Below are 22434 nucleotides of genomic sequence, written 5' to 3'. Positions count from 1 at the left end.
CTCATATTTATATTTACTCATTTGGCAAAAATACGTATCACTAATGGGCCGACTTTATCACGAGTTATGAAGAAAAGTTTTACTTGTTCAGGAAAACCAAAAATGCATATATGTAATACTCCTATATTGCTAATAGAAAAGCTCGCAATGTGTTTTGAATTCGAAATCAAAACAAGACAGCCTATAAAATGTTTGTGATTGTAGCAGCATAAGTGTGACAAGAAAAAATCTAAATTTAGGTACATTCGATTATTGAACACAAAAACAAACAGCAATATATCGGCACTCTGATGTTTGGGAATGTACCTAGCCTTTTGTAGCAATATAGAAGTATTACATATATGGCAGAAGTGCTATAATTAACAAAAAAAAAATCGAATTTCGAGGAAACATCAACACCGTATTTTTTTATACTCAGTTGAGCAGAGCTCACAGAGTATATTAAGTTTGATTGGATAACGGTTGGTTGTACAGGTATAAAGGAATCGAGATAGATAAAGACTTCTATATATCAAAATCATCAGGATCGAAAAAAAATTTGATTGAGCCATGTCCGTCCGTCCGTCCGTCCGTTAACACGATAGCTTGAGTAAATTTTGAGGTATCTTGATGAAATTTTGTACGTAGGTTCCTGAGCACTCATCTCAGATCGCTATTTAAAATGAACGATATCGGACTATAACCACGCCCACTTTTTCGATATCGAAAATTTCGAAAAACCAAAAAAGTGCAATAATTCATTACCAAATACAGATAAAGCGATGAAACTTGGTAGGTGAGTTGAACTTCTGACGAAGAATAGAAAATTAGTAAAATTTTGGACAATGGGCGTGGCACCGCCCACTTTTAAAAGAATTTAAAGCGTTTGCAAGCTGTAATTTGGTAGTCGTTGAAGATATCATGATGAAATTTGGCAGGAACGTTACTCCTATTACTATATGTACGCTTAATAAAAATTAGCAAAATCGGAGAAGGACCACGCCCACTTTAAAAAAAATTTTTTTTTAAAGTAAAATTTTAACAAAAAATTTAATATCTTTACAGTATATAAGTAAATTATGTCAACATTCAACTCTAGTAATGATATGGTGCAACAAAATACAAAAAATAAAGAAAATTTCAAAATGGGCGTGGCTCCGCCCTTTTTCATTTAGTTTGTCTAGGATACTTTTAATGCCATAAGTCGAACAAAAATTTCCCAATCCTTTTGAAATTTGGTAGAGAAATAGATTTTATGACGCTAACTGTTTTCTGTGAAAATGGGTGAAATCGGTTTAAGCCACGCCCAGTTTTTATACACAGTCGTCCGTCTGTCCTTCCGCATGGCCGTTAACACGATAACTTGAGCAAAAATCGACATATCTTTACTGAACTTAGTTCACGTACTTATCTGAACTCACTTTATCTTGGTATAAAAATGAACGAAATCCGACTATGACCACGCCCACTTTTTCGATATCGAAAATTACGAAAAATTAAAAAAAGCCATAATTCTATACCAAATACGAAAAAAGGGATGAAACATGGTAATTGGATTAGTTTATTGACGCGAAATATAACTTTAGAAAAAACTTTGTAAAATGGTTGTGACACCTACCATATTAAGTAGAAGAAAATGAAAAAGTTCTGCAGGGCGAAATAAAAAACCCTTGGAATCTTGGCAGGAATACTGTTCGTGGTAGTACATATATAAATAAATTAGCGGTACCCGGCAGATGATGTTCTGGGTCACCCTGTTCCACGTTTTGGTCAATAACTCGAAAATGCCTTCACATATACAACTACCACCACTCCTTTTTAAAAGACTCATTAATACCTTTAATTTGATACCATATCGTACAAACACATTCTAGAGTCACCCCTGGTCCACCTTTATGGCGATATCTCGAACTGTTCGTGGTATTACATATATAAATAAATTAGCGATACCCGGCAGATGATGTTCTGGGTCACCCTGTTCCACGTTTTGGTCAATAACTCGAAAATGCCTTCACATATACAACTACCACCACTCCCTTTTAAAAGACTCATTAATACCTTTAATTTGATACCCATATCGTACAAACACATTCTAGAGTCACCCCTGCTCCACCTTTATGGCGATATCTCGAACTGTTCGTGGTATTACATATATAAATAAATTAGCGATACCCGGCAGATGATGTTCTGGGTCACCCTGTTCCACGTTTTGGTGAATAACTCGAAAATGCCTTCACATATACAACTACCACCACTCCTTTTTAAAAGACTCATTAATACCTTTAATTTGATACCATATCGTACAAACACATTCTAGAGTCACCCCTGGTCCACCTTTATGGCGATATCTCGAAAAGTCGTCCACCTATAGATATAAGCCCCCGCCCTTTTAAAATACTCATTAACACATTTCATTTGATACCCATATCGTACAAATATATTCTAGAGTCACCACTGGTCCACCTTTATGGCGATATCTCGAAAAGGCGACCACCTATAGAACTAAGGCCCACTCCCTTTTAAAATACTCAGTAACACCTTATGTTTGATACCCATATTGTACAAACGCATTCTAGAGTCACCCCTGGCCCACCTTTATGGCGATATCTCGAAAAGGCGACCGCCTATAGAACAACCACCACTCCCTTTTAAAACCCTCATTAATACATTTAATTTGATACCCATATCGTACAAACAAATTCTAGAGTCACCCCTGGTCCACCTTTATGGCGATATCTCGAAAAGGCGTCCACCTATAGAACTCCCTTTTAAAATACTCATTAACACCTTATGTTTGATACCCATATTGTACAAACGCATTCTAGAGTCACCCCTGGTCCACCTTTATGGCGATATCTCGAAAAGCGACCGCATATACAACTACCACCACTCCCTTTTAAAACCCTCATTAATACATTTAATTTGATACCCATATCGTACAAACAAATTCTAGAGTCACCCTTGGTCCACCTTTATGGCGATATCTCGAAAAGGCGTCCACCTATAGAAGTAAGCCCACGCCTTTTAAAATTCTCATTAACATCTTTCATTTGATACCCGTATCGTACAAACAAATTCTAGAGTCAGTCATCTCGTTTGATACACATGTCGTACAACCACATTCCAGGGTTACCCTCGGTTCATTTTCCTATGTGGTTATTTTCCCTTACCTTGTCACCATAGCCTCAACTGAGTATGTAATGTTCGGTTACACCCGAACTTAACCTTCCTTACTTGTTTTTATTTATTTACGACAACGAACAAAATATTTTTTGTTATTGATATTAGAGAAAAATTGTAAGTTTACAAACGGCGATGGTTACCAGGACATGTTTCTGAATTTCACTTCTTCATCAGCTAGCTTTTCAGGAGCTGAGCATTGAACTCGAATTTCCAACATTCATATCAGTGCAAAGGCAGATGCCTTTAGCTGCTGAGCCATATGAATGTCCCGTTGTTCGCTGTACAATTGGTCTCTAAAAGTTGCCTTTTTGTTTCTATTCCTTTTAATCACCATGTAGGCACATACACTCTGTATGTAGTTTATTTCTAATAGTGTGGATATGATTTTTAGGCGCGCTTTTGAAAGCTTAGTAACATTTGTTCGGATTTTTACAGTATTTGTTTTTAATACTTCCGCTGTTACTATTATATCAATATGATCATATGTATTTAATTAGCGAGCTTTGCTCATATTGCTTTATACAATGCTTTTTGTTATTGATATTAGAGAAAAATTGTAAAGTTTACAAACGGCGATGGTTACTAGGACATGTTTCTGAATTTCACTTCTTCATCAGCTAGATTTTCGGGAGCTGAGCATTGAACTCGAATCTCCAACATTCATATCAGTGCAAAGGCAAATGCCTTTAGCTACTGAGCCATATGAATGTCCCGTTGCTCGCTGTACAATTGGTCTCTAAGAATTGCCTTTTTGTATCTGTGAGTTAAGCTGGCTCGAGGTCAGGTGTAAGGTGTGTGTTCTTGTATAACCGATATATTTCGATTACCTTCGGTAACCGTCCTCAGGATAACTATTAACAATAAAAAACAACATGAAAATTATAACCAAGCAATATATAACAAATAAGAATAATTTTTCTTTAAAAAACTAATTACATACATACATTTATTTCACTTTTACACTGTCTGACGTGGAGTATTATACTGTTTATTTTTTGTCAACAAGTGTCTGTATGACTGTGCAGTATTATCAATATCTGTTTTGTAGTTAATTCGTATGTTTGAAGGTGTGTTAACGATATGTAACATTTCTAATGTGTACCTCTTCTTCCATTTCTCTTTTTTCTCAATAACTGAAGCGTCGTCGAAGTTCGGACGGTGATAACTGCTGGCACAGTGGGCCATGAGAGCTGTTTTATGACTGTTAGTAGAATTACATTGTTTATAATCAGATCTGTGTTGTGACAGTCGAGTTTTTAATTTTGCTTTTGTTGTGCCCACATAAATCTTATTGCACGATTCTTTATCATTACCTTTGCAAGGAATTTTATATACAACATTGCTTTTTTCGGTGTTCGGTATTTTTGATTTTGTTTTATTGAAAATATGTTTTAGAGTGTTTATTGGTTTATGGGCAATTTTTGTTTCTTCGCTATTATAGCAATCTGATTTGGCAAGTCGCTCTGATAAACCAGGTACGTAAATAACAGATTTAAATATTTTTGGGGTTTTTGGTATAAGATCTCGGTTTGTTGATCGCGTTCTTCTTATGATTTTTAGGCGCGCTTTTGAAAGCTTAGTAACATTTGTTCGGATTTTTACAGTATTTGTTTTTAATACTTCCGCTGTTACTATTATTCTATTATATATATAAAAAAAAAAACAAATGCTGTAAAAAATCCGAAAAAATGTTACTAAGCTTTCAAAAACGCGCCTAAAAATCATATCCACACTGTTAGAAATAAACTACATACAGAGTGTATGTGCCTACATGGTGACTAAAAGGAATAGAAACAAAAAGGCAATTCTTAGAGACCAATTGTACAGCGAACAACGGGACATTCATATGGCTCAGCAGCTAAAGGCATCTGCCTTTGCACTGATATGAATATTGGAGATTCGAGTTCAATGCTCAGCTCCCGAAAAGCTAGCTGACGAAGAAGTGAAATTCAGAAACATGTCCTAGTAACCATCGTCGTTTGTAAACTTACAATTTTTCTCTAATATCAATAACAAAAACCAAATCTCGCTAATTAAATACATATGAAAATATTTTTTATTTTTTCCTTTTGTCGTATCCACCTGTTTCTTTTCATTTATCCGATTTCTTTTTTGTTGTTTAAATATTTAAATATCATATATATGCACTTACATTTTTGGAGCTGTTCATATGAGTTTGAAATACAAGGAAGAATATCAAGCTTGAAATTTTTGTCAAGAACTAATTCTATAATAAATATAAGAACACAAGAACATTCTTAAATTTGCAAGATTATTCGAAACATACATATCAAGATTGGAATTTTTGTCAAGAACTAATTCTACAATACTATTTTTGAATTATTTGTCAATTTTGAAGAATTACCTGGCAGTTGGATCAACTTTCCAGCCATTATATCAAATCTCAAAACAAAAAAAAATTCCACCATCGAAAAATTCGGATATACTTCAGAGAATTTAATCATTCTTATAGTAAGAGCGTACACAATTCTGAAATTAATTGACATTAGGTGGTATGGTAATCGTGCGTTTCTACCCTTAAGAACTTCAACGAAAAATTGCATCTGCTATATGCCGTTTCGAGTTCCATGAAAATCGAAAATACAGCAAAGTGTAGGCGCAAACAACAGTAGCATACCATACTTTTGAAGAAAAGCCCTCCGAAGAAAGATCGAATCTGATATGTGACTCATGGCATTTATCATAGCATAGTTGCCAGGGATAAATCCACTAAGTTACAAAACACAAATGAAGTTAAGCAACAACAATTATCAGCTACATATATACATAGCTACAAGCCAGAATTAAGATATTGATCTACTAAAAAATAAGAAAGTGCGAAACAAAACAGTACGGAGTATCTATTTACTATGGAGAAATATGCGTTGAATGTCGTATTCATGGAGATTTTCAGAATTGAGTTGTTTTCATGGCTTCCAATATAAAATTTTATTAAATCATAGCACATACGGCGAAAAGGAGACCTCCGTAATAAAGCTTTGGAATTTTCATAAAGAAAATTAAAACGTTTAAGGTGCTACGTGTGTTATTCGGTTTATGGATAATTACTGTCAATGTCTCTTGAACCAAGCTAAATGGCGAAGTTTTTGTTTTTGCAGTATATATGAATCTAAGTGTTCACAAGAAGGGGATACTGCAAAATGCACCAACTATCGTGGAATCAGCCTTCTTAATACCGCATATAAGGTCCTTTCAAGTGTATTGTGCGAAAGATTGAATCTCACCGTGAACCGGCTGAGTGGACCTTATCAGTGCGGCTTCATACCTGGTAAATCTACCATCGACCAGATTTTCACAATGCGCCAAATCTTGGAAAAACCCGTGAAAAAAGAATCGACACACATCACCTCTTCGTCGATTTTAAAGCCGCCTTCGACAGCACGAAAAGGAGCTGCCTATATGCCGCTATGTCTGAATTTGGTTTCCCCGCAAAACTTATACACCATCAGCTCAGTCAGAATTGGGAAGGACCTCTCCCAGCCGTTCGAAACTAAACGTGGTTTCAGACAGGGTGACCCCCCATCGTGCAATTTCTTTAATTCGATGCTGGAGAAAATTATACTAGCTGCAGAACTTAACCGCACTGGAACAATATTCTACAAAAGCGTGCAATTACTGGCATATGCTGATGACATTGATATCATCGGCCTAAACACCCGCGCTGTAAGTTCTGCTTACTCCAAACTGGAAAAAGAAGCGGTAAAGATGGGTTTGATGGTGAATGAGGACAAAACGAAGTACCTGCTGTCATCGAGCAAAAAGTCAGCGCATACGCGCCTTGGCAACCACGCTACTGTTGGCAGCCATAATTTCGAAATAGTAAAAGACTTCGTTTATTTGGGAACCAGCATCAACACTAGCAACAACATCAACACTGAAATCCAGCGAAGAATCAATCTTGCCAATAAATGCTACTTTGGACTAGGTAGGTAATTGAAAAGTAAAGTCCTCTCTCGGCGAACGAAAATCATACTCTACAAGTCACTTATCGTACCCGTCCTGCTATATGGGGCAGAGGCATGGACCATGACAACAGCAGATGAAGCGGCTTTGGGAGTGTTCGTGAGAAAAGTTCGTCGAAAGATTTATGGACCTCTACGCGTTGGCGATGGCGAGTACCGAAGAAGATTTAATGATGAGCTGTACGAGCTCTACGCAGACATCCACATAGTCCAGCGAATTAAAACGCAGCGGTTGCGCTGGCTAGGCCATGTTATGCGAATGAAAGATGATGCTCCGGCCAAGAAAGTGTTTCTATCGGAACCCGCCTATGGAAGCAGAGGTAGAGGGCGGCCCCCACTCCGTGAGAAGGACCAGGTGGAAAACGATTTAAACTCCCTTGGTGTGACCAATTGGCGCCGGTTGGCGGAGCGAAGGAGCGACTGGCGCGCCTTGTTGGACGGCCATAACCGTTTAGACGGTTAAGCGCCAATTAAGTAAGTAAGTATATATGAAGGTACATAATTTGTAAATTAATCCACAATTTGATATAAAGTTCCATCATTAGCCCTTCAATGTGAAAATGGGATTTTTTTTCCATTCATATATGTATGTATGTAGCTGCCTACATGTAGATTGATCTACAATTTGTTTCAAAGTTCTATCATTAACGGACAACTACTGACGACTAAATCGACTATTGTGTATATCTCTTGACAAAGCATTACTTCAAATTTTTTTGTTGAATTTGTAGCTACCTACTTGTAGATTGAGGTACAACTTTATTCAAAATCCTACTGTTAACGGTTACGGCGTTAAGTGGGTTAATCGGTGTACTGTCGATTTGTGTACGTCTCTTGAACCAAGCCAAGTGACAAAATTACTTCTAGATTAATCCGCAATTTGATATAAAGTTGCATCTTTCATTCCTTCGTTAATCGTGAACGTGTGAGGTTGGGATGGGCAGAGCATCCTTGGGCCTGTCTTAAGGATAGCTTCTGTCCTCCCAACATGAAGTGACGAATTGTGTTTTGAAATATATATTACTGATTAAAAATCGAAGTTATTGTGGACTTTGTGACTGGCGTGGTGCCAAATAAAAACCTAAAAATTTACTTTTTTATGAGAAATAACAGAGTTTGAGTATCATTGACGGAGCTAGTGTAAAGAACCGAGCTTTTGTGTATAACGGAGAAGCATTGAGATTTAAGAACTGGCGTGGTGCCAATTAAAAACCAAAAAATTAACTTTTATGAGAAACTAGCAGACCCGGCAGACGTTGTTCTGCCCTAAATTTGGTATATCTGCATTCATTTTAATAAGCTTTTTCCGTCTAAATGTGCCCTCGCCCCTCTACACTTTTTCCTAATCTTTGTATTCACTCCTCCCTCCGTATTTTTCGCTTCATCTATCTCCATCTTCGTCTCATTCTATCTCTTTCTCAGTCTCCTTCTCTCTTTTCTCTTCCCTCAAGTTTTTCTCATTCTTCTTCATATCTTATTGCCAGCCCCAGAGGGTGGTATGTATTTTGTTCCAGTCCCATTCCGAGTCTCAGTCCCAGTCCCACTCCGAGTCTCAGTCTCAGTCCTAATCCCAGTCCCAGTCCGTCTCTGGTCTACTTCCCGGAAAAAAGCATCGTAAATACTAATATAGGCAAATTTATATACCAAATTTCAGGCGAATCGAATAGGACGTATGTAAATAGGTATGTATGTGGGTATTATTAATTCATGATTTATTTCGGATTCGCATGCATATTTATCAGTTTTGCCAGGTTGATGCGACTAAATCGAATTTCAAAATGAAAATTACTTAAAAGCTCTCAGCAACAGCTTTCATTTGATATCCAAAATACACACACATTCTAGGGGTATCCGGGTCCATGTTTTGGCCTATATATCGAGACCCTAGTCACCAGTAGGTATGAAAACTGCCCTGTACTAAAGCACTCATCAGCAGCTTTCATTTGATACCCATATTGTATAAACACATTCTAGGGGTGCCCGGGTCCACGTTTTGGCCTATATCTCGAGACCCTAGTCACGAATAGGTATGAAAACTACCCTGTACTAAAGCACTCATCAACAGCTTTCCTTTGATATCCATATTGTATAAACACATTCTAGGGGTACCCGGGTCCACGTTTTGGCCTATATCTCGAGACCCTAGTCACGAATAGGTATGAAAACTACTCTGTACTAAAGCACTCATCAACAGCTTTCATTTGATATCCATATTGTATAAACACATTCTAGGGGTACCCGGGTCCACGTTTTGGCCTATATCTCGAGACCCTAGTCACCAATAGGTATGAAAAATACCCTGTACTAAAGCACTCATCAGCAGCTTTCATTTGATATCCATATTGTATAAATACATTCTAAGGGTATCCGGATCCACGTTTTGGCCTATATCTCGAGACCCTAGTCACCAATAGGTATGAAAAATACCCTGTACTAAAGCACTCATCAACAGCTTTCATTTGATATCCATATTGTATAAACACATTATAGGGGTGCCCGGGTCCATGTTTTGGCCTATATCTCGAGACCCTAGTCACCCAGGGGTACGAAAAATACCCACTGTCAAAGTACTCATTAACAGCTTCCATTTGATACCCATATTGTACAAACACTTCCTGGAGTTACCCGGGTCCATGTTTTGGCCTATATCGTGAGACCCTAGTCACCCGATATCAAATCACTCATTATATAAACCTTCCCCGTGGAAAAATACATATATATACCAATTTTCATAATAATCGGTCTAGTAGTTTTTCAGTTAATCGATGACATACATACAAACATTCATTTTTATATATATAGATATATGGCTAAACCGATTTGGGATTTCAAAATCAATTAACCATCATCTCTCCTTCCTGTATCTTTCCTAAAAATTTCATAGCAATCTTTCCATCCGCTCTCGAGTTATGGAGTGGCAATCAAAATGTACACTTCTTTTTATATATGGTGAATAACTGTGGTCTTTCTTCGCTACACTTAACACTTCCAATTAAAAAGATTTATAGTTTTTCTTTAAAAACGTTATAAATTCACTTTTATTTATAATTTAATAACTAAGCAATTAACGCGTTAACAACTTCAGCTTCTGATTTAAATATTCAAAAATTCAAAGTATATATGTGGATATATATATATATATGTTTTTGCAGCTTACACAAAATAATATAACTTTTGTGAAAAAAAAGTTTTATTATTTTTTATATATTTTTTATGAAAAATAAAAAACTGCCTACTCACCGATTGTTGTATTCTGTTGCTCCTTATTTATGTATGTTGGTCTGCTTGTTGTTGCTCTCTTGGTAATGATGCTGCTTAGCTGGTTGTTGGGTAGAGTTGATTTTTATAATTACAAAATTGTTTCCAAGGTGGGACTTATGATTTGTGCGCCCACAATTTTCGAACAAAAAATTTTCTCAATTTTTTAAAATTTAAAAATTTTTTTTTTTTTAGCAATTTTATTTTATTTTATTTTTTTTGAAATGTATAAGTATGTATTTATTTCTTGTTGCCTTTTTGCAAAATTTTTTTTTCTTTCCACTAAATTTATATTTGTTCTATAGTTATGGTTTTTTTTTTCGTATGTAAATTTTTGAGCACACTGTTGTTTTTTGTGCAGTTTTGTTTATAGCACTTATATGTAGTTTTTTTTTTTGTTTTTTATATTATATTTTTTTTGCGAACGAAATTTTTCGATTAAAATTCACTAATATTTTAATTATAATTTTAGGGGTTGGGCCAAAGATGGCTGCGAAGGACCATGAACATTCGTGGTCTTCCTTCGCTACACTCTTATAAACAATAAATAGATTTTTGAGTTTTTTCGAAAACGTTATAAAATTCACTGTTCATTTATTATTAATGAGAATGCAAACGTTAACACAATATTAATTTGAAAACCGACATTAATTTCGATATTTAAAATGTACAAAATTTATGCAATATGAATGTAGAATGGAGCGCGTCCGCGGTTGCCGAGTAATAATGCTTGACTAGCGAATGGAATATTGTTCCTCGCCGATGGCAGTGGTGGGTGTTCGTTGGCGCCTTTCCATTCGCCGCGCACGGCCGCGCATAGGAATTGCCGCCGTCTAATGGGGATGGAGGCGGCTTAAACATATGGGGTATTCCATCCCATTTCGACCAATTTTGAACCCGACCCCTTTAGAATTGGCTGAAAGTTTTTCTTCTTTTTCTAGCTTACGAAAGACGTTTTTCAGAAGTTTTTCAAATTTTTTCAGCCAACTCAAAAAAAGTTATGAATTTAAAAAAAACACCGTTTTTGTTTTCAAAATGCTATAATTTTTTCAAAAATTGACCGTTTGGGATCTTTTTTTTTTTTAATTTTGTTTTTAAATGTACTTTTCGGAAAAAATTTAATTTTTTTTGTAATTTTTCAGTTTTTCGAGATTTTTCGAATTTCGCCCTTTTTTTTTTGCTCATCGATCTGTTTGACTTGACAGTTTACAATATAAGTTGGAATGACATATGCTGGTAAATGTTTACAGTTGTTTACAATGAAAGTGTAAACAATCCAAAAAATGTTGTAAACGCGCAACCCTGGTTTAGTCGAAGCCAATCACCCTCAACGTACATATGTTGAGTAAACCCAAAAAAAAAGTTGCATCTTTGACACTTCAATGCAAAAATGAGAATTTACCGGTACACAAATGACCCAGCATCTATACTAGCCTAGATCCCTCGTAAACCCTGAAAAACCAGCTAACGTAGAAGAATCTTATCATCCGATATCTCTCCTATCGCCAGTAGCCAAGACACTTGAAGCCATTCGGCTTCCCTATTTCACTGTAATCTTGCGGCTTGCCAATCATCAGCATGACTTTCGAAAACTACATAGCACACCGCGCTAAACGCCACCAAAACGCAGAAAAATTGCGAATTGAATCAAAAACCCCACCATAGAACAGTACTCGTAGCGCTAGAGGTATCAAAAGCTTTTGATACAGTCGACTAATGTTCTAAGAGCGTTTTTAGTATTACTTATACATAGTTAGGGTATTCCGTTTTCAAACAGCTTCATAAACCAACGTACGATCGTAAAGAAATATTAAATCTGGCATAAGCATTTACACAGCGCCTTTAAATTTCACAAAAAAAAAAAAAATAAACTTACATGATTTAGCTTAATTCTTTATAGAAAACGCAGTCAAACTTGCTTTTGTTTATGTTTTATTTTTTTTTTTATAGAAAATTTTAATTTCATTAAAATGTTATCTACAATTTATTAAAATATAAGTATGGCGCATAAAAGAATAGGAAGATACGAAGCTTTTAAGTCGTCAGTCCTGCTACGATAACAATAACACACTTAGGGCTAATCACTGATACGAGCAAAAACCACAGCAGTGCGCGAAGGTGTGTAGACCTGTAAGAATAGGATTTTAAGTTTTAGTTATTTTAGTCGGCTAAATGTCAGATGTACTAAAACAACTCCCTATATTGAATTATTTCAGAAATAGGGCTTTTTGGAAACCAGTTCAGAGATAAGGCATTTCTGAAAAGTCGATGTTTACAAACAAATACCTTTGTTGCTGGAACTCGTTGCTTGAAGAAGAGGAGTTGACGAGGAAAGCGAACGGGCACCGATTCGTTTGTGCTCGGCAACTCTTAAGGGCAACAATTTAAAGGAAATGCCAAAAGTTGCATTAAGAGAGTTGATGTATGTAAATGGAAGGCGGAACACCAAAAAAGATTTCAAGAAAGCTAATTAGGACAGCTGTAAAGAGCTTACGGAGCGATCATTTCTGTCCTCCCTATTCCCAGAGACTGGAACCCAAGATCGCAAGGTGATTAATACAGGAACGAATTGCCCAATCACTAATGGTGTAATACCAGAAAGGCAGCCCAGTTTCCCATCATAAGCTGCAGCCTTATTGAGGGAACGAGATCAAAAGCGACAACCGGAAACAGGAGACTTCCAATTAAGGGGCCTCAACATGAACATCAGACGGCGAGCCAAAACAGAGAACATGTTAAGGTGGTTAAGTTCAAATGGCGCTAGTACATGCGGTCAAACATGAAGCCCCTGCGACATCCACGAAGAAAATAAAGCCTTTAAACAACTTCGATTATTTATTACTTTTAAAACTTATTCGGTATAATCATATTTGGAAAGTAAGTTCGAATTTAGGTACGTATTGGCCCAAGAAAAAAAAAAAAAAAATCCGAGAAATAATATGTCGCTGAGGGGGCTCATGTCTTGAAATTTTTAAAATAATGGCAATTAATGATTTATTTAAGGCAATAAGGAAAAATTAGAAGGTGGCTGAATGAATAAGGACAGTCAAAAAATCAACTAAACCGGAAATCCTTATGCTTAATATTTATAATTTAAGAGTTTTGATTGCCCCCACACTTACCTCAAAGTAGTTCTCCCGTCCAGCATATCCTTCGGGCCGTGTGAAATGTTTGCAGTTCTTGTCAATACGATTAACACCACCAAATAAATCGTCATCTGAACTCAACACTGCTTGGTATGTACCGGCCCAATTCGTCCCAACACGATAGCCAGTAAAGCTTTGTGTCGGATGGAAATTGAATACAAAAACCAAACCCGCACGTTCGAATGCAATTACTTTATCACCCTCATGCTTCCAGCTAACATAAGCCGGGTTCGAATGCAACCAACCATAACGCTCTTCCAGCTCATTCATTGCACGATCGAACTCATTCAAAAATTTATATTTCAACATTTTGTCATCGACTAGATTCCATTGGCGACGCGCATAATGATATGAATCATTATTACCAGCACGTGGAAAATCTAACCATTCAGGATGACCAAATTCATTGCCCATAAAATTTAAATATGCCTCACCGCCAAGCGCATGCGTAATTAAACGTATCATTTTATGTAACGCAATGCCACGATCAATAATTAGCGAGGGTTCAGATAATATGGACATATGTGTATACATTTCCTTGTCCATCAACCAGAAAGCAATTGTTTTATCACCAACCAAAGCTTGATCGTGCGACTCAGCATATGCGACGGTCTTCTCTTTCCAACGACGATTCGTTAGTGTGTGTACGAGATCGCCAATATTCCAAGTGTCATCTGTATGATCTTTCAGCAGTTGTATCCATTTGTCTGGTATAGCCATAGCTAGACGATAGTCGAAACCGATACCGCCTTCATCAATTGGGCGACACAATGTTGGCATGCCAGATACGTCCTGTGAAAAATGTATACGAAAAAGTTAAATGTAATATGATAATGTATGAAAAGGCATTACTTCTGCAATAGTGATGACCTCCGGATTCTGCGTGTGCAACATATAATTAGCTAAGCTTAGATAATTCAAAGCATCCGTATCGACATTGAGGCCAAAGTATTCATTGTAATCACCGCTAAAACCTTCACCAATACCACGGGAATGGTATAACATTGAAGTGACGCCATCGAAGCTGAGGAAGAAGAGACGCAACTTCTGTTTAAATCCTTTTGTTGTGTTATACTTTTGTATTCAAGGTTTTATGTTGCGCCACCTTTAAAAGGGGTTGTCAGCGCTTCTTCAACACAAATATCAACCCCACCAGCCCGTGGCGAATCCTGTTTATTCAGCAGGTGATTCTTCACGGAAGGAGAGGTTTGGATGTCCGAGCTAGTACCTCAATGGTCTTATTTTCCGGAACATACCGTATTCAAAATCGGGTAAAACAATAAAACTCCCCAAACCCTTCGGCTAGTCTCCTTAGCGCTACGAGAAAGAGAGGAAGCAATTTCTGCTCTAGAATAAGCAAACTGCGATCTGACGGTTGGAATATAGCTGATATGAACAGTATTTTGCAGTATATGGATTACACCTCATGACCTCATGGTAGTAACCCAGCCCGACTGTGAGGGAAGCTATTTGTTTTACTTTGATTATCTTTACGGTCAATCGATAAGCCAATGTGTAACCCAATTTAACACCGCCGAGGAAAATATTACCGTTGACCACTCTTTAGTATTACACCGGTTGCCGTGGCCGGGATATTCAACCGGCAATATATCCTCCATTCTTCGAGGGATGGGGGAAAAGAAAAACAGAGTGCATTACTTGCATCTGCACTACAGAAGTAAAGAAAGTCCCCAAGAAGGTTAATTGCTCTAAATTCGCAAAAATTGAACACAACTTCTTTCTGTCTAGAATTCATGCAAAATTTTTCATTTTACTGTCAAAAGTTTTCTACACGCAACAGCAAAATACAAAATCTGTAACCAGTACCCTTATTCTCACTTTTACTCTCACTGCCCCTGTTGTTAAAGTTGCTCCCCGAAGGTTTTGGGGAGTGTTATCGATGTGATAGTCCTTTGCCGGATACATATCCGGTACGCTCCGGCACCACAGCACCATTAAGGTGCTAGCCCGACCATCTCGGTAACGATTTATGTGGCCACATTTAACCTTCAGGCCATCCCCTCCCTCCCCACCCCCAAGTTCCATGAGGAGCTTGGGGTCGCCAGAGCCTCGTCTGTTAGTAAAACAGGATTCGCCGCGGATAGGTGAGGTTGACAATTGGGTTTGGAGAAGCTATATATTACGCTGGGATCCTGAAGCGTTGCGCTACACAGCCGCTTCTGGTATTTTAGTCGCCTCTTATGACAGGCATACCTACCGCGGGTATATTCTGACCCCCTATCCCACTGGGGGGCTCTCGCTGCCCCTCTTCCTCTTGGTGTCTTTACTTTTCCCACTTCCTTCTCATCACTTTTCTGTCATGATCCCGTTTCCAATGTGTGAGATATATCGAAATTGACTCTTCCGCACATTACATTGCGAAAGAACTACAAAAGTAGCCAAAGAGTACACAAATTTTCTCTTCCTACTACTTTAAAATTCATGATCGGATTGCGAGGACCGTCAAATTTTTGTCGTTGTATTACTGAGATCACCTGCCTGGTTTTATTGCGTTTATTTAAACAGCAATATATATCGGCACTCTGGTGGTTGTTGGTGTACCCAGCATTGTAAATCTTAACAAGTAGCGCAATTCACAGTGGTACCCAGCCTGGTTACTCCACTAATTGCCGATGAGCGTTTGGACCCACGCCTTTCCCGCTTGGTCGATCATGAGCACTTCTCGCCTTCTCTTAATCTCGCTTAATCTAATTGGGACGTCTACGGAGCACGCTTCAAGGAATGCACCCTTCTTAGCTAGTTCATCCGCTTTTTTATTCCCATCTATTATCATATGCCCTGGGACACAATATAGATGTATGCTTTTCTCCGACTCGATTCATTGATTGCTTACACTCCAACACACTTTTAGGTCCTTTGCTGCAGTTTAAGCTATTCTCTTCCAGTGTTTCTACTGCTTTGGTTAGGGCTAATACTTCCGCTCGGAAAACGCTAATCTGGCAGCTTATAGGATCTGTATATTACCGGATCAGCACAGTATACCGTAGACCCTACTCCATCCACTACTTTGCAACCATCTGTGTACATATGCATAGCATCGTCCGCCATTGTGGATTTAAGAGCCCGTCGAAACGCAGATAGGACATCAGGTAGTCTGTTCGTTCTGTAATTGATAATGCTATACTACTATGACCGTATGGCCTGCGCTCAAGCTGCCCCGAGGCACTGAGCCTCCTGATGAGTGCTTGCTAATTTTTGAGAGTAAATTTGGATATTGGATACACTTATTTTCAAAGAAAGAGAGGAACAAGCTGATTTTCTTTTTACCGACTTATTATGTTTTGTTGATTTTCCGACAGGGTAGATAAATGATGTATATTGGAACGATTTTCCGTCATCCCTTGTCAAATTTGGTTTTGAGACAAACCGAACGAAAATCGACACTGATGATGGCGCAACGTCGAAACCGGTTTGCCTCAAAACCAAATTTTGACAAGGGATGACGGAAAATCGTTCCAATATACATCATTTCTTTTTACCCTTTTTTTGTGAAAAGTCAATATTTTTGTAGCTGCTGACGGATGTTCGTTAATGAAGCAATTGGCCCCGAGTGCAAAAAGAAATTAGTTATTTCATTTAAAAAAATTGCCATTCTGCATGAAATTGGTATAAGTCCTGATTTTTCACTAAGAGTTTAACTATACTAGTGTTTAACCCCGTCACATTGGTCCTTCAACTTTGATGAACAGTAACATTTCAGGTAGACGGTCATAGTGATAGGGTTCTTATAATGTACTTAGGCGAGTTTGATATTAATCGACTCATATGCCGTCAGAACAAATCCACAGGCATGTACTGATCAACGACTTTTATCGAATATTTGTCAGCGTATCGGAAAACCAAGTTTTTCGTCAGCCCTGAGGGGTATAGTTTCCACCCAGAGGTATAACCTATTTAATCTATATACACAAATATGTAATATATATATACAAAAACAAATTGCTGTGCGTTAGTCTCGCTATAAATCAAAAACGGATTGAGCGATTTCGATAACTTTTTTTTCGTTCGTTATGGCTCACAAAATTTTGGAAAATCCGATTCTATTTGGCTCAAATTATTGAAATTCTAGTATATGTATGCACTTCATATTTAATCTGTATGGAGTTTTGGGAAAGTCGGCGAAATTTTGTTCGCAATTATTTGAAGCAGGTGAGAAGATATTTCACAAATGAGATAATTGGGGTGGGAGGGGGAGTGGGAGTGCAAGTAAGAGGGACATAAATGGAGTAAGTGATTGACATGAATAAAAAGAAAATTGGAGGATTAAGTATAGGAGAATGGGACAGAGAGTGAAGAGAGAAGCGAGGCTGACATTTTAAGTCAAACCAATTTTGGGGCAACCAAAGTCTGCAGGATACACTAGTATATCATACAAATATTTCACCGTTCCGTATTCAATTACTTACCGGTATCCATCAAAGTAATACTCATCATGCCACCAACGTAGATTAGATAGTAAAAATCTAAGCACCTCATACTCGACATAATTGAATAGCCTACTATCCCACAATGAATGCTCACCACGTGCACCATCATGAAAGAAGCACGCGTTGGTGCCATCGAATTGATTTAGACCATCCTGTACATTTTTACTTGCATGCGAATGCACCACATCCAACAGCACATATAAGCCATGATCGTGCGCTACATCGATCATTCGTTTCAACTCATCAGGTGTGCCATAGCGACTTGAGGCAGCAAAGAAACTGGTAACCTGATAACCAAAACTAGCATAATATGCATGTTCCATAATGGCCATTACTTGGATGGCATTGTAACCTTGACGTTTGATGCGTGGTATTATATTATCAGCAAAATTTTGATATGAACCAACGCGTGGCTCCTGCGAGGCAATACCAACATGACATTCGTAGATGCGTAATGATTTTGGACGCTTGGGTCGTGGTTGCTTGAAGACATACTGCTCCCCTGGTGGTGGATTCCATACATATTGCTTATAATTGACACCCTGATTGGCTTCCTTTGGCGGTTGACGAACATAGGTTGCCCATGGTGAGAGCCGATCGACTAAATGGCCACCTTGATTACGTATGATAACCTTCACTTCGCTGAGATGTTTAATGGGTGCGCTGCCATCGGGGTTTGCTGGCAAGTGTAGCTCCCATTTGCCGAAATCAAGTTTTTTGTACGGATGTGCCTCCCAATGCCAGTTATCTGCCGAAGAGAGAGTAGGGATTTAGAAAATTTAAAATACATATAAAATTTCATCCGAGGAAGCGTACTAAAATCTCCGGTGAGATAAACCTGCTGCGCGCCTGGCGCCCATTCACGTGCAATTACCGAATTATCTGGCTCAAAGTGTAATCCATAGTGCTTGTAGCCTTGCGAAAAGGTATCCATTCCACCTTCGAGATTATCGATTTTGCCGATCCACTCTTGAAGTACACCATGTCTGTAAGAAAAATTTTAAAATTAGTATTAATTTCAAAAAGAAAATAACCCCACGAAATGGGCTGCACTTGAAATTCGCACCTTGCGAAGACATAAATATAGGCCACAGCTATAATGCGTGATCATTACTCCAACCTTGATTCGAAAGCTCAGCGAAATTTAGTTCGATATGGCCGATTTGTTAAATGTTAATCTGCAATCGCAGATGCCGTGCAGTAAAGTAGAGCACTTCAAACAAAACCGGATCCGGATCCATGGAGATCCATCGAAGTTTTGTAAATCTGTCACACCGATATCAATTCTGCATTCAAATAAATTTTTTTTCCAAAATGGGAATAATTTTTGCCATAAAAATTTCTTCTCAAAACAATAAAGCTTTTCTAAAAAAAAGAATAACCTATCAAATATGCACGGAAATTTTCTTCATCGTTAAGAATTTGAGGAAAAAATTCTTTTCCTATTGCAAAAGGGGTGTTTATTTCATATTTGACTCATTGGTAGCCACGACTGCCCCGAAGTCGGGGATGTGATCCATAATATTTTTGCGCAGAACACCTTTTCCGCGTTCGGATTATTGTTTTCAAAGTCAATACGCGTCCCGATATTTTTGGATGCGTATACGCAGTCGATCCCTGTTCTAGACTTTTACCTTTTTCCAAATTGTCTCACTGACATCTTACTTAAGGAATATCGTTCTCATTTTCTTTATTTCCATTGAGCTTTCAAAATAACTTTTATCTTTTCAGTTTTAATTTTAACCTCTTTTTCTGCTTTTTTCGCTTTTTCTTGTTATTCTTTGAGCTTAGTTTAAAATAAGTTTAAAGTGTTTTAAAAGTAGGCTCGAATTTCTAACAGTGTAGTTTTAATTTTTCTATTAAGTTAATTCCTTTCTGTTTTTAGTTTGCTTTTGATTACAAATTTTGATAAGGATTGCTTATGTTACACACACGCAGCCAGTGTATGTTTGGTGAGGATTAGTGACCGTGCGGTTACGAATACTTTAGGAACCGGATTTATCGAAACCAATTCAGATACTGCAATAGTTAGTCATGTACTTTATCCTTTTGGAGAAACTCTAAACTCCAAGCATGAATTTAAGCCTCGTATTGACCAAGTGGCTTGAGTGCAGATCACATACATTTGTCAAAACAGAAAAATATAAAGGACTAATGATGCAAGTAAAAATTATGGGGTTCACTCTACGTTAAATTGTTAATTTAAAATTTTTTTTTATAAAAAATCTTAAATTTATGCGTCACTAAAAAAAAAAGCTTTTGTTTGATATACGAGACATATTTACTTAAAAAATACATGTTTTTATGTTTTATGAGAAAATACGTAACATCTTTTTATAAACCGATTTATAAGTCGAAAAAATGTTTTATTTATGATACACTTTAATATTGGAATATGTTATATAGATTTTTTATTAGCTTTAATTTAGTACAAATATATAGACTAAGTAGACTTATGATATATTATAAGAAAACTAATTTTATTTGGTTGTACAGCTATTTGTTGAGAAAAATTAAATTATAAAAAAAATTTAAGTATTTTTTTTGTAATTAGAAGGATTAAATTTATATCAATTTCCTTAAAAAGGAAAGTTTGACCTTTGACGTGGAGTGTCTTCCAAAGTTTATTGCTGCAACAAAAAAATATACATATATACTGTTCGAATCAACGAAAAATTCTCTAAAAAGTTCAATTTATCACTTTTTTATCTCCAACCCAATTGTTAACCTCATCTATCCATTACAAATCCTGTTAATTAGGCTAGGCTCTGGCGACCGCAAATACTTCACGGAAGAATAGATGACCTAGAACTTTCGGGGGTCTTCTTTTCGCTAACAAGAAGAGGCCACCCCTAATAGAATAATCAGCCCGTATCTGTTTTTTCTGCAAAATGTATATCGGTATGTCAAATAATATTGAGCAACACCATCACGCATTTTTTGACGCCACCAGTTTTGGACGTATGCATATTAGCAATCGACTTCCGTCTAATGCTCGGTTTTTATGTGCAAGCTGAAACTCCAGTTAAAGTTGACCGCTTAAGCTGAGATGAGCAGCAAAATTTTATGTTATCGAACAAAGTGGAAAGGTTAAACTCCAGTCAACTTTATCTGGAGTTTACTCCTGCACTGAAAAACTCGGCCTTAGTATTACCCAACAATCACTAAATTTTTTGTTATTTTCCTCAATTCCGGTACTTTTTTTCGTTCAGTTGGCGTTTGAACCTACCCACCCATTCCTTCAAGTCCCCGGTTCTTCGGTTGCGTTTCCCTACATCACTAGCTGTTTATACATACACACATAAATACAAAACGTTTTTGGTACGAATGTCAAGAAGGGGCAAGGCCAAAATGCCGGTGGCGCACATAGCTTTCACCTTTAGCTGACTTTGAAAATTGTGTCATCATACATAAAGAAAACGTTTACGCACATAGAGCGATTATGAAAGTGCACAAATTCATTCTCAATTTTTTATCTCACGCACTAATTAACTCACCTGCGTCGTATTTCGCGTTCAAATGGCTTCAAGTATCCATCCAATTTAAGAAGTTCATCAATATGTTTCACTTCAATTTTCATTGGATCCATTTTGTGTATTTATTATTGCACTTAAATTTCTAATAGCCTGCAAAGAACTAAACAAAATGCAAATCACAAATTTTTAATGTTCAACAAAACTTATTTCAAACCCTCGCTAAATACAAAAACTACACATGCATGTTGATATGAAGCGAATATTTAAATTAAAATTAAGTATTCTCAACAAAACCGATCACATTTATGTTTGGATGATAACTGCTCTGAAAGCCCAACCGGCGAACCAAGCACTAACAAGAAAATATAAAAATTGTTGAGGAGCATGACAAATCAGAAATGAAAACAGCTGTACGATGGCATATAAGCATAGAAGGCACCACCACCATATTTACCCATCTTTGCCTACGTTTCGGTATGAGTGTACGTGGGGTGGAAATACATATCTGAGTGATTGCAGTGTGACAGTGAAAATATACTCTTTGCGAGACAAAAATGTCTCAAGTTGTAGGTCTCGTTGAGTATACAAAAACTTCATACTTATTATTTCGAATACACTCTCAAAATCTAGAGTTAGGGGCCAAGGCATATAACTTCCCAACAAGCCAAGTAAACATAATGTAAGTCTTCAAAAAGCTTTTTCAAAGAAGCATTAAGCTTACGAAACGTTCATTATTTGTTTACAAATCGTTTGCAAATAAGATCCGTATAATCGAAACCGAACCTTGGTTAAAGCTTTTAAATGTAAACTTATAGAAACATTTTGGAAGAAAACTTTATAAATATAATTTTAATGCTTTTTCAAATGATTTTTTTTATTTTAATAATAACATATACATACAGATAATATGTTTATGTATATGTATATATGCATATTAACCTGGGTCGATTTGTATGGACGA

At 37.1% G+C, this 22434-nt stretch overlaps 1 protein-coding gene across 4 annotated transcripts; it reads right to left on the bottom strand.

The window, feature by feature from the left end:
* Positions 1 to 12317: 12317 nt before the first annotated feature.
* AGBE (1,4-alpha-glucan-branching enzyme) lies at positions 12318 to 21869 on the bottom strand. 4 transcript variants are annotated; one of them, XM_067770270.1, is made up of 7 exons: positions 21775 to 21869; positions 21495 to 21633; positions 18814 to 18983; positions 17977 to 18745; positions 14402 to 14573; positions 13526 to 14341; positions 12318 to 12531 (listed from the first exon to the last, which is right to left on the bottom strand). In XM_067770270.1, exons 2-7 carry the CDS (start codon positions 21584 to 21586, stop codon positions 12481 to 12483), a joined length of 2070 nt encoding a protein of 689 aa, XP_067626371.1. In that variant the 5' UTR covers positions 21587 to 21633; positions 21775 to 21869; the 3' UTR covers positions 12318 to 12480. The 4 variants fall into 4 exon arrangements, with proteins under 4 accessions (XP_067626371.1, XP_067626370.1, XP_067626372.1 ...); XM_067770269.1 differs by having other exon boundaries at positions 21716 to 21867; XM_067770271.1 differs by having other exon boundaries at positions 21495 to 21623; positions 21716 to 21857.
* Between the last annotated feature and the right edge of the window lie 565 nt (positions 21870 to 22434).

The sequence above is a fragment of the Eurosta solidaginis genome, chromosome 3 (genome assembly GCF_040869045.1).
Source record: "Eurosta solidaginis isolate ZX-2024a chromosome 3, ASM4086904v1, whole genome shotgun sequence".
NCBI classification, from domain to species: Eukaryota; Metazoa; Arthropoda; class Insecta; order Diptera; family Tephritidae; genus Eurosta; species Eurosta solidaginis.
This window is presented reverse-complemented; position numbering and strand designations above follow the sequence as displayed.

Bases quoted from the DNA above. Each gene is read 5' to 3' on its own strand.
- AGBE (XM_067770270.1), bottom strand. From the start codon at position 21,586: ATGGATCCAATGAAAATTGAAGTGAAACATATTGATGAACTTCTTAAA. The intron at 18,746-18,813 runs GTACGCTTCCTC...TCTCTTCGGCAG, and splicing joins TTATCTCACCGGAGATTTTA to ATAACTGGCATTGGGAGGCA. The intron at 14,342-14,401 runs GTAATGCCTTTT...CATTTTTCACAG, and splicing joins AGGTCATCACTATTGCAGAA to GACGTATCTGGCATGCCAAC.